The sequence below is a fragment of the Nicotiana attenuata genome, chromosome 9, assembly GCF_001879085.1.
Source record: "Nicotiana attenuata strain UT chromosome 9, NIATTr2, whole genome shotgun sequence".
NCBI lineage: Eukaryota > Viridiplantae > Streptophyta > Magnoliopsida > Solanales > Solanaceae > Nicotiana > Nicotiana attenuata.
In genome coordinates, this window is record NC_031997.1 from 47,126,273 (window position 1) to 47,139,396 (window position 13,124).

General features: G+C 37.4%; 1 protein-coding gene across 1 annotated transcript in view; it reads left to right on the forward strand.

Annotated features, from left to right (window-relative positions):
* Positions 1-12,563, forward strand: part of LOC109232391 (glucose-6-phosphate isomerase, cytosolic) — a 21,178-nt gene extending 8,615 nt beyond the window's left edge. The window contains exons 12-24 of the mRNA XM_019398136.1: positions 901-973; positions 1,113-1,173; positions 1,718-1,784; positions 3,643-3,699; positions 3,783-3,836; positions 3,918-4,046; positions 5,000-5,063; positions 5,220-5,293; positions 9,759-9,812; positions 9,893-9,961; positions 11,200-11,289; positions 11,384-11,491; positions 12,315-12,563. Of these exons, the coding sequence (XP_019253681.1) occupies positions 901-973; positions 1,113-1,173; positions 1,718-1,784; positions 3,643-3,699; positions 3,783-3,836; positions 3,918-4,046; positions 5,000-5,063; positions 5,220-5,293; positions 9,759-9,812; positions 9,893-9,961; positions 11,200-11,289; positions 11,384-11,491; positions 12,315-12,365 (951 nt within the window). The 3' untranslated portion in view covers positions 12,366-12,563. The remainder of the gene's footprint in view (positions 1-900; positions 974-1,112; positions 1,174-1,717; positions 1,785-3,642; positions 3,700-3,782; positions 3,837-3,917; positions 4,047-4,999; positions 5,064-5,219; positions 5,294-9,758; positions 9,813-9,892; positions 9,962-11,199; positions 11,290-11,383; positions 11,492-12,314) is intronic.

Sequence of the window (13,124 nt, forward strand, 5' to 3'; positions counted from 1 at the left end):
TATATATATATATATATAGTAGTTGTAGTAGTGATAGTAGAAGGAAAATGTTAAAAGTTATGATTGAAAAGTTAGCTGAAAGAGAAAATATCATATCAAATTTTAAAATTATGATATTTTTATGAATTTGAATTCTTGAAAATTCTGAATTTTTTATAGAAAAGGAATGTTAAACATTTTGTAACTTTCCCAAATGCAAAGAGTGCCATAAATTGGAGGGGGATTATAGTACATCCAATATTTTCTCTAAATGAATCTTGATGTACTGCCAACTTAATCTGCTAGGTGTAGCCAAATCGGTCAGTTTTTATCTCAAAATGTGAATATATTTCATTGCCAGGTTAACACTAATGACCTGTTAGAATTACAAAGGCCTAAAGGGCTTTCCGTCTAATCAGTGCATTGTGTAGAAAGTATAGTGCATCTTCTTCTAGTTTATCTTCCAATTTTCCTTATATAGCGAGTAAATCGTTAATCCTTTGCTCTTCCTACAAATGTGAAGAATATGCTCCTTACAGGATATCGGGGCTTTGTCTCCGGGGAGGGAAGTGTAATTGCATTTAAATGCTTTGGCTAGTATGGCCATGCATATTCAAGTGTTACTATTATATCTAGTTTGTGTATGCAAGAAAACCTTTTTTTCGGTTTTTCTTTCTTATTTTTTTTATCACTTGTTATAAACAGAACTTTTAGTGGCTTATCTCTTTTAGATTGCAGAAGGTTCAGGAAACTTTATTCTGTTGAATTCCATCCAATACGTGGATTGAGGAGTACCTTTTTTTTGTGCTTAATAAAGGATATTAGAGATTTCTGATTCAGCTAAATTTTAAATTTCATCACTGAATATACCTTATGTTTGATCACACTAAATTATTTACTAAATGTAGCAATTTTTTACAGCTAGTAGAACAGTTTGGCATTGATCCAAATAATGCATTTGCTTTCTGGGACTGGGTAGGAGGTCGATATAGTGGTAAGTCTTTTCCTTTTCTAGAGTATCTTGGTATGCGACATAAATTTTTCTGTCAACTTTCACTTATCGAATTATTTTTCTTAATCTTAATTATCAAAAGAAAATTATCAATATATTTGTTTTAATCCTCTTTTTGCAGTCTGCAGTGCAGTTGGAGTGTTGCCTCTTTCTCTGCAATATGGATTTCCCATTGTTGAGAAGTAAGTAATTTGAAGTTATCTTTGCACCTAGATCTCACCTGTTATTTGAATATCTCATGCACCATTGGCCATACACGCCTAAATCGGTTTTGTAATTGTATGCTTTTTTCATGCTCTACTGACAGGACAAGTATAAACCGCATCTGCTTAATAGTTGTATCTATAATATTTTTTTCATAATTATTACCTCGAGTATATGGTGAAAAGCCAGAGACTGAAAAACATTGCCTTCTCTGCCCACTTAGTGATGAGCTTGCTGTACTTATTCTAGTGCAAAGCTGCTGTCTCCATTTCTTAGTTTGATAGTTGGGTCTTGGTTGCCAACATTATTGCTTTGGTGGATTATCTTTCTACATCAAGAAAACACTATATATCTGAAGCACCGGGGCATTTCGCTCCTTGAATAATTAGTCGTCGACCTGTAGCGGTTTCCTTAATTGTTATGTTGCATGTAATAGGTCTTTCATTCTGCTTCCTTTTTTTTCTTTTGCTGCTGTTTGTACTGCTTTTATCAAATTTTCTGACATGCTTTCTACTTGTTAAGATTTCTGAAGGGAGCTTCCAGTGTTGATCAGCATTTCTACTCAGCACCCTTTGAGAAAAATGTACCTGTATGTCCGAGCTCATAGAAACTTATGTTTATGTGATGTTCTCTCTTGCTGCTTAATTGTTATCGTCTCTCATGAATGTTAGTGCTATAAGCTCTCCGTGATGTTCACTTGGTATACCCCATGAATTCAGAAGTCCAAATAGAGGGGCTAAGTGAAAGCACAAACTTCACAAATAATAAATACTTTGGCAGATTGTATGGGTGCTTATACTGATGTATAGGGGTGTTCATGGTTCGGTTTGGATCGGTTTTTCCCTAAAAAGAAACCAAACCAAGTAAGTCGGTTTTTCAAATATTAAAACCAAACCAAACCAATTAAGTCGGTTTTTCCTCGATTCGGTTTATGTCGGGTTTTGTCGGTTTTTCGATTTTTTCGGTTAATTGTCGGTTTTTTCTTAAATATAAGACATACACTACCAAACACATATTCCGGCGACCACATTTTCAACGTAACACTATCAAATCAATTGCCCTGTGTGAAATCTATTATTTACTAAAATATATTGATGATAATTGAATCAAATAGTGATGAATAATTTAAGGACTCAATTAAAAATATATTTTTTAACATGAAATGGATTCTTACACTTAACAAAAGAAAACTACCAATCAAACTAGAATATAAAGGTAAAGAACTTTACTAAAAGTGCAAACGATTAACATTCACCATAAAATTTTTGAAGCTTTGTATAAAAATATACATATATATAGGTGTAATAATAAATTTGAAATAGCTGCTCATATAGTCGATTTGGTTCGGTTTTTTTCGGTTATTTTTTGACTAAAACCAAAACCAAACCAAATTTGATCGGTTTTTAAAATTCAAAATCAAAACCAAACCAAACCAAAAAGCATCGGTTTTTTTGGTCGGTTTAGTTTGGTTTTCGGTTTGGTTCGGTTTTTCGGGTTTTTATGAACACCCTTACTGATGTATATCATGTCTACTCATGTATCCTCTATATCTTAGACTAGACGCTTCATAGAAACTTATGTTTTGGTGATGTTCTCTCTTGCTACTTAATTGTGCTGTTCTCTCATGAATGGTAGTGCTATAAACTTTCTAAGATGTTCACTTGGTATACTCCGTGAATTCATAAGTGCAAACAGAGGGGCTAAGTGAAAGCACAGACCTCACAAATAATAAATACTTTGGCAGATCGTATGATGCAAAGGTACGTGTGTGCTTATACCAATGTATATCGTGTCTACTCGTGTATCCTCTGTATCTTAGACAAGAAGCTTCATTCTACTCCTAGCCAATGGTATGTGCTGTGTTAAATAAGATTGCATGTTTTATCCCGAGATCGAGCCTAGCCCTGCACCCCTAATTGTTCTTTTTCCAATTTCCCAAGAACAATCATACAATTTGAAGCTCTAATTGCATGATTTGCTGTTAGGATGATGGAAACGGTACAGAGTCCTCTAGCCCGGTCCAGATCTTGCGTCCTTGTATTCTAATTATTCTTACCGAGCTAGGGAATCTGAAGTCTTTCATCTATGGTTAAAAATTCTCTCTTTCCTCTTCCTTTCATAAGGACCGAAGCTTTCTTGGCCCCGGGTCCTCTTAGCCATTTTAGCTATATGCTTTTATTCTTTATGCAATAGATTGTCCTTAGATTTATTTTTCGATTTTTTCCCCGTTCTCGTCTAAGTTCAAACCCGTAAAGATTCTTTTGCAATTCCATTTGCACCTTTGGTTATTGGATTACTCTGCCAATATGACACCTATTACGCCTCAATCCCAAGCCTTGTTCTGCTGATATCGACTTGATTCTGCTTGTCTCATCAGATGCTTGATTTCTATCATCACATCATTGAACTCAATTGCTTGATTTCTTAATATCACATCATTGTTTCAGGTGCTATTAGGCTTGCTGAGTGTGTGGAATGTTTCTTTCCTTGGATATTCAGCACGAGTGAGTATTATCATTCTGTTTGAGTCGGGGTCGTCTGGTCGACTAATCCATACCATTACACTGAACCTTTTAGACAATTTCAGGCAATATTACCCTATTCTCAAGCACTGGAGAAATTCGCACCTCATATTCAACAGGCATGTTACTCTAACTTGTTTGCTTGTATTTTATTCCAGATGCCATACTTGCAGCTTTTACCAAAATTTGATTGAGTTCAGGTCAGTATGGAGAGTAATGGGAAAGGAGTATCTATTGATGGTGTCCCTCTTCCCTACGAGACTGGTGAAATTGATTTTGGTGAACCAGGGACAAATGGACAACACAGCTTTTACCAATTAATTCACCAGGTAGCGTAAATTTCCGGTGCCAACAATTCATGCTTATTCTGAAAAAATTATGCCCATCTTGTACTTGATTTAGGCAGGTAACATGCGTCAAACTTTTCTTGTTCATGATGTGTTGATGGTTACAGTTTGTTGACTAAATCTTCATCTAAATACTGCTCAACCTAATTAAACTGTAATTTCAGGAGCTTTATGTTATTTTGTTTTTCAAGGTGGGGATTATGTCATTAAAAATATTTCATGTGAAAAGCCTCTGAAAGAATATTGTTCATATGCTTGAACTAATAATCTTTTAAATCATATTAATGATATCTTTATTAATGATATAATATGAAGAAGACCTCTCAAAATTACATACAAGGTTATTAGAGAATTGCATTTGGATTCCTCTCCAACAAGCCATAAGTTCAACATGCTATGTAATATAGTCACATGATTCAATTTTGGAGTAGATTTGTGAGTCTTGTGGCGTTATTACGTGGTGCTTTGGCTCTCTTCATTTAATTATTTTTGGGATGTGGCAATTGAAGGATGTCAATTTGGATATTCTAGGGTTGGTTAGCGGGGATGGTCCAAAAGTCTAACCTAGCTCTCCACCCCAAGAAGACTAGACAGCCGCCCCCAAACAACCAACCCCAAAAGGCAATGTTAAAGAAGAATGGAGATCTGGTGGTGCTCCAGGCTGTTGTCTGAGTGGATTTTAGTAACTGGTTACTTATTTGATGATAATAGTTCATTTTATGTCTCCTTAACTTTATATATTTCAGCTTTGTACTCTTTGAGATATCATAAAAGGTACAGAGGAAGTGTTGCTTGGAAGGCCATGCTTCTTCCTTGAATAACTATTGTGTTCTGATCATTATCAGTAAAACAAGCGATCATGTATCTAATCTTGGTATGTTTAGTTTTCTACAATCGCACTTGAATGTTGAATACCATCTTCCTGGAATTTTCAGGGTCGTGTTATTCCTTGTGATTTTATTGGTGTTGTTAAGAGTCAGCAACCTGTTTACCTGAAAGGTACAAATTCCATCTTACTTCTTGTATTCTTTTTCGATGTTGTTTCTCATTCCTATTTTACAGACAAAGACGCAATAAAATGTTGACACCTAGGTTGTAGTGTGCTGCTTTGTCCATTTGCTTCCACTTTCTTAATTTTGGGCAACTCATTTTCAGATGAAGTGGTGAGCAACCATGATGAGCTCATGTCGAACTTCTTTGCGCAGCCGGATGCCCTTGCTTATGGGAAGGTGAGGCAGTCTTCCTACTTTTTACTTTAATGTCTTGTTCCCCACCATTTACGTGAATAGTTAGTCAAGGTTCAGATCTCACAGCAGTTACAGTTTAGTGTAAAGTCGAGATTGGGAAATAGATCTCATGCACCAAACATTCCACAAGTATTTCTCCACTGCATAACTTCTTTCTTTCAGCGCCCCCCCCCCCCCCCCCCCCCTTTTTCTTTTTTGCTTGGTTTTTAAATATAGAGACAATGGAGCAATCTCGTTGTATATTATTCCAAGAAGTAATAAGTATATATATAAGTACACTATGTACTAACTATAGAAAGAATACAAAAGGAGATCCTATAAATATGCTGTGAATCCTTATAAGTTATACATAAGAGTAAATCTACATTCATTCTGTACCAATCCCCCTCAAGTTGGAGCATAGATATTGATCATGCCCAGCTTGTTACGAAGGTAATCAACTCGAATTTCATTCAACGCCTTTGTGAATAAATCACCTGGTTGCTCTCCTGTCTTCACGTAGCCAGTGGATATCAAGTTCTTCTAAATCTTCTCACGAATAAAATGGCTGTCAACCCCAATATGCTTAGTTCTTTCATGATACACCGGATTTGGCGCAATATGGAGGGTAGCTTGATTGTCACACCAGAGTTTTGCTGGTATTGGATGCTTCAACCCAATTTCAATGTTTGCACATAATCTCACACAGACTGTGACATAGCTCTGTACTCAGATTCTGCACTGAATCGAGATACAACACTTTGCTTCATACTCTCTACGATACAAGGTTCCCTCCAACAAAGACACAATAGCCTGTAGTAGATCTTCTACCAATTTTGGATCCAGCCCAAGCAGCATCTGCAAAACACTCAATTTGGACCTCCTTTCAGGTAACATAAAATCTGTTCCAAAGCTGCCCGATGTTTGGCCGTTGGTGCGGACATGAACTTGCTAACAACACTTACCGGAAAAGCAATATCTAGACGAATGATAGTGAGGTAGTTTAATTTCCCAACTAACCTCATATATCTCTCTGGATCATCCAAAGGATTGCCATCGTCTTTCATAAGATGCACATCAGGAACCATTGGAGTACTGCAGGGTTTAGCTACCAACTTTCCAATTTCTGCAAGCAAGTCAAGAATGTACCTTCTCTGTGACAAAAAAATTTCCTTCTTGCTTCTATTTACTTCTACTCCCAAAAAGTATTTCAACAGGCCCAAGTCCGTTGTATGAAACCTAGTATGCAGGAAAGATTGAGGGAAGAGATCCCCGCATAGTCACTTCTGTGATAACAATGTCATCAACATATACAACAAGGTGCCAGCTATTGATTGCCGATAGAAGACTAAGTGATTACACCTGCTCATTTTCAGCCCAAACTCTTGAACTACCTCACTGAACTTGCCAAACCAAGCTCGAGGACTCTGCTTCAAGCCATACAAGGACTTTCTTCGAATGAAAAACTTTTCCATACTCTCCTGGAGCAACAAAAACAGATGGTTGCTCCATATACACTTCCGCCTGAAGATCACCACGAAGGAACGCATTCTTGATATCCAAATGATGTAAAGGCAAATTTTCGAAAGCAGCTAGAGAAATAAATAAGCGGACAAAACTGAGTTTGGCAACCAGGGAGAAGGTGTCAGAATAATCCACCCCATAAGTTTGAGCATACCTTTTAGCCACAAGTTTGGCATTAAGTCTTGCCACGGAACCATCTGGATTAACTTTAATTGTAAAGACCCACTTAGATCCTACTGGTTTCTTTCTCTTGGGTAAATCCACCCACGTGTGGTTATCTTCTAAGGCATGTATTTCCTCAAGCATTGCATCATACCACCGGGATGATTCAAAGCTTGTTTCACTGTTTTGGGAACCATGATGGAGTCTAGAGAAGCAATCATAGATCTAGACGTAGAGGATAAGCGGTCATAGGAAACAAAATTAGCAATGAAACATGTGGATTTACAAGTACGTATACCTTTCGAAGAGCAATAGGAAGGTCAAGGTTCTCTGTAGGATCAGGCGGAGGAGGATCTGATGACGAAGGAACTATTGCAGGACATGTATCATTTGTCTCTCGCTTCCGCGAGTAAACTTGAACGATTGGCGGTCTTGGTAACACAGTTAGAGTAGGTGGTGAAGGCACAATAGTCGATTGGTGCTCAATAGAAGAACTAGGAGATGTAGGAACATCAGCTAGTTGCTCTGTCAAAGCACGGGTAATCTGATATACTAGCCATTCATCTTCTTGCCCCTGACTTGTAGAAATGGGAGGTGCATAGAAGAATTGTGTAGACTTTGAAAATACCACATTAGTTGACACCAGATATTTGCGAAGATCAGTAGAATAACACCAATAACCCTTCTGAAGGCGAGAATAGCCTAGGAAAACATACTTCAATGCCTTCAGATCCAACTTGGTAACAGATGATCGAACATCTCGGACCTAACATGTGCATCCAAACACGTTAGGTTCCACTGGAAATAATGACTTGTTTGGGAAAAGAACACTGTAAGGCACATTACCACCAAGCAAAGTAGATGCGATTAATCAGAAAACACGTCGTAGAGACCGCATCAGCCCAGAACTAGTTAGGAACCTTCTTTTGGAACAGAAGTGCCCGAGCTGTCTCAAGTAGATGCGAATTCTTCCTCTCAGCAACTCCATTTTGAGAAGGTGTATCAACACATGAAGACTGATGTAGTATACCATGTTGTCTCACGTAAAACCGAAATAACTCTGACATATATTCTTTAGTATTATTACTCCTTAGAATATGCACTAAAACATTGAATTGAGTTTTGGCTTCAGTACAAAAGGCACAAAAGTGAGTAAACACTTTTGAACGACTCTTCATAAAGTAAATCCAAGTCATTCGAGAAACATCATCTACAAAAGTGACAGAATACTTATGCCCAGTTTTGATAACAACACGACATGATCTCCGAATATCAGAATGCACTAACTCAAAAGCTGACTCAACTCACTTATTTACCCTTGGACTATGGTGTTCTGCAAATCGACATGACTCACAATCCAATGAACAAATATTCTGAAGCTGAGGACATGCTTCTTCAACAAAGGTAGAGAAGGATGTCCCAATCGACAATGTGCTTCAAAAAGAGACACAACACTAGAGCATGCAACAGACTGTGACTCCCATTCATCAATGATGTATAGATCACCAGAGAAATATCCTTTACCAATAACCTGCTTCGTCGTAAGATCTAGAAACAAACAATGATCGGAAAAGAAATGACACAACAATTAAGGTCTTTGGTGATTTTACTAAAAGAAATCAAATTAAAGGTCAAGTTTGGTAGACTTAATACAGATGACAAGTAATAGAGGAAGTTGGTTTAACAGTCGAAGATCCAACACTGCTACAAGTTGATCCATCGGCAACAGTAACAGTAGAGGGTGCTTTGTGTGATCGAGAACTGGAAAAAATAGTTGGAAGATTGTTGGACTAGGAGTTGTAGCATTATTTCCTCCTTGCTTATTGTTTCCCGTTATGTTCCCAACCAAAAGTATCAAAATAACTTAAGGGAAAACCAGCAAAACTCTACTAAAAATACTCTAATAGAGCTTAGTTCCAAACAGTAGTAAGTCAGAGAGAATTATATATATCATGTCCCCACTTTCTTCAAACAACAAAAAACAATATCCAAATGAGAATGAAGAAACAATCCTTGCTTTCTCCAGAAATTCTGGTTCTCCCGAGATTAAGAAATTAAATAAACCAATTAGAGAATAGAAGCACTAAAAAACAGAGAAGCCATAGAGATCAAGAAAAGAGCTCACAAATCAGAGAACGGAATTGAAAAAAAATTCTGATTGTAATCAGTAGAACTTCGTAAAAGAGTAACCCCAATAACTAATATTTGTGAATCAAAAACTCAAATCAGCCAAAGTGATATGCGAACCAAAAGTTTCAGATCTGATCGAGAGAGAGAAGTTGACAGATTCTTCAAAGTGTAACAAAACAAGAGCAACATGGTCTGTTATTCAGGAACCACCACGGTTTGTCCGGAAACAGAGAGGTAATCTTGTGAGTGAAAGCTAGATACAAAACCGACGTGTCACACGCTGGCACGCGTCGTCGGGCAGAGCCTTGCCGGGAAAAAAAATTATGTCGGCACTTGAGACTCACACTCGTCAACTCCGGCAAAGAATTAATCCCCAACTCTAACGAGGCTCTGATACCATGTTAAATATAGAGACAATAGAGCAACCTCGTTGTATATTATTCCAAGAAGTAACAAACATATAGACAAGTACATAGAGCCCTAACTATAGAATGAATAAAAAAGGAGATCCTATAGATCTGCTGAATCTCTATAATTCTGCTAACCATGTACATTACATAAGAGTATGTGACATTCATTCTGTAACATTGGTTAAGGATCAAAGAAGATTTATTAGTATCAAATCACCTATGAGTACTGACTTTCTTCACAGACACCAGAGCAGCTGCAAAAGGAGAATGTTGCCGAGCATCTTGTTTCTCATAAGGTAATTCCTTAACAGTTCTTATTTGTTGATATTGTGCTTTATTCCGTGGTCTTTTCTCAAACTCCTCCAATATCTTGCAGACGTTTTCTGGAAATAGACCTTCTCTAAGTATACTGCTTCCATCATTGAATGCTTACAACATTGGACAGGTATGAGATATTAGATCATTAAATTTTTTTACAAGTGTTTTCTGAGTATTGAGTGACACGGTATGTCCTATGCGTCGAGTTTGTACCACTGTATAATTGATGGTGCCAAACTCAGTGCTACCTTTCTTGAACTGCATCGATGATTTTCAAATGAATTTTGTTTGTCATTACATTCTTGAGAGTAGTAGAGCTTAGGGGTAATTGGGTAAAGCGTGAGAAGGAAGAGCCTACTGCATTTGAAAGAGATCAACAAGGCGATTCGTTTGAGGTTGATTGATATCTTACTTTGCCAGATAAATTTTGCCAATGAAATTTTATAATTGGAAATGAGCGCGATATACCTAATTAACTGAAAGGTCAGTAAATTGCTACTTACAATGACCAACAGAATCTTGTATTCAGGTATCTTAATTCCTTAAAAAATACCATGCGAAGCTTGTCTATGTAAAGTCTTCCAATCTCTTTCTTTACTTGCTTATTTAAACTCAATGGATGACTTGACAGTATATCCCTTTCCTGATAGAAAGTCTCAAGTTGGAACACATGCATTTTTAGTTGCCCGTAAAGAAAGGAATATAAATAACTAGATGCAGAGGGATGGAGCTTGTTGCAAGTCAGATTGAGAGCCGCATATTTGTGAGAAAACTAACCTATAGGTCCGCAGCACTGGAACTATGCGTCTTCTTTGTCCCAAGATCTCCGCCATAGTTCTTTGCAGCTGGAGAAGAGGCTAAAGGCAGAAATATGTATACTTGTACTAACCAAATCATTCTGTCAGAGAAGATAATGAGCATATTCTCACAACAGTGCACAGGGTGATACTGCTTCTTGCAACTCAACACTCTTGTGTGAAGTTTATCAACTGTCAAATTATATCTTAAGGTGATTGAATACAAAGAGTTCTACTTCCCTTCATGGTTGGACCAACAATGGATGAAGGGCTTTCCTTGTTTTATTGTAATCATAAACCACTAGCTACTCATAAAGCTCGAGCTGTTGAAGTGACTAACTGCCTATTTTCTTATTATGCTCAACATTCTTAAATTATGCCCCACCCTCACATCCCCACAGGTGTGAGGATAGGGTGGCATCATACTACACTGAAAGAGTTTCCTGTTTGATTATGGTGTTTTATCAAGATAATATCTGCCAGTTGTGAGCATTGTGTGAAGACAAACATGCCTCCTCTTGTGATCCCTAATCTCAAGTTACCTGCCACTTTCTTCCCTTTCTTTCAGTTACTGGCCATCTATGAACACAGAGTTGCAGTTCAAGGCTTTGTATGGGGTATCAATTCTTTTGATCAATGGGGTGTGGAACTAGGAAAGGTATTTCTTGGCAAATGTTTTAAAATTGAGTAAATGAACATTCTCCGATACTAATATGATGTCGGGCTTCCTTGTTTATTAATGTCCTCTGCAGTCTCTTGCAAGTCAAGTCAGAAAGCAACTTCATGCATCTCGTAAGAAAGGGGAATCGGTTGAAGGCTTCAACTTCAGCACCAAAACATTGATAACAACATATCTCGAGGTATAACACTGATTTCATTTGACCAAAAGCGGGAAAACTTAAGTTTCAGAATCCTGGGTAACAAGATTACCTACGGTTTCCCAGCAAATTATATAGATTGCTGCATTGAAGTTAGTCTGCCTTTTTTTTCACTTTTGAAATTTCACTTTAGTAAATGAGATTGATAGCTTCAAGCTTTATCTGGAAAAGAAAAAGAAAATAAAAGCCAACTTTTTCTATTTCAAGTAAAATAGGCACATGTGAAACATGTTTCAGTTCTTTGGCAACACGAAACAATTTTCGTCCATAGTACCTTCATACCTTAACATGACTACTACGACATGGTCTTCATTTTGAGAGAACAAATTGAAGTCATTTAATTCGCGATGGCACGCTGCATTGATCTCCCTTCAATCCACTCCCTCTTCCCCTTTAGGTTGAATCTTGTATGCTTTAGTTCCAATTTCTTTTTGCGGACATTAATACTCAGATGATTTTGTATAAACTGTTCTAGACAGCCTCGTGAGTTTGTTACACATAACCCTCTTTATTTTCCCTGACCTCTGTGGTGTAAGAGTGCCGTGTAAAATGTTAGCAACAATATGGTGGTACAAACAAATTGGATAGAGGTTCATTATCGCTACACGACGAAGGCTCAGGATAAATGTCCTTTGTTCCTAGTACCTAGCCTTGACAACACGACATAGGGTTCATTGCAGATCCTCTTTTTTTTTGGGGTGATAAGTAGGTTTCTTGCAGAAATTTGATGTTTCTATTAAGCTTTTCCTTTAACATTTTGAGACTATATCCATTGAAGTTTCACTAGAATTGTTTTTCTTGACAGGCAAGTGCTGATGTTCCTTCTGATCCTTCAACTCTTCTACCAAAGATATAAGGAATGTTAAGAATTTGGTTCAATGACCACTGTTTAACAGAGGCGTCAACAACTTCGCCACCAAGCAAAAATAAACTAATGCAAACTTACCCCATATTTTAGTCACATACAAGTTTTGGTGTTGTATGGCCACTAATCTTGGCAAATATATTGCTGCAGTTCTATCAATAAAATTTGAATTTTGGTTGGCCACCTAAATGCTTTCACTGAAATTGTTTTAGCTTTGGTTTATAATGCAGTCAGCCATGTGGCCCATGCCTCCCTCTCAATTACACCCAAATTCCTACTCATCAAGTAATTACTTGGTCAAACAAACAAAACAAACAAGTTAAACTATGTAATTACACTCAATTACATTTAATTCCCTTGTGGCTTTCCAACATGCTCTAAAAGTGGGAACTAAAAATAGATATAGCTTCAATTTGCATGCAAAAGAGAGAAGAACAAGAGAATACAAATTTACAGCAATTACAATTCGAAACATATTCTTTACTCAATTTATCTAGGCTGGTTAGAATCTTACGTTGGAAGAGGATAGGAACATCGTGCTGGGTGAATTGGAGAACTCAGAGGGTCGGAGAGATTTTGGGTTTTGTAGGCGTATTAGGTGTGAGGAGGTTGATGTGGCTATACGGAAGATGAGCAGGGGTAAGGCGACTGGGCGTGACGAGATTTCGGTGGAATTTTGGAAAGAAGCGGGTAGGGTAGGCTTGGAGTGGCTTACTAGCTTGTTTAACGTCATTTTCAAGACGAAGAAGA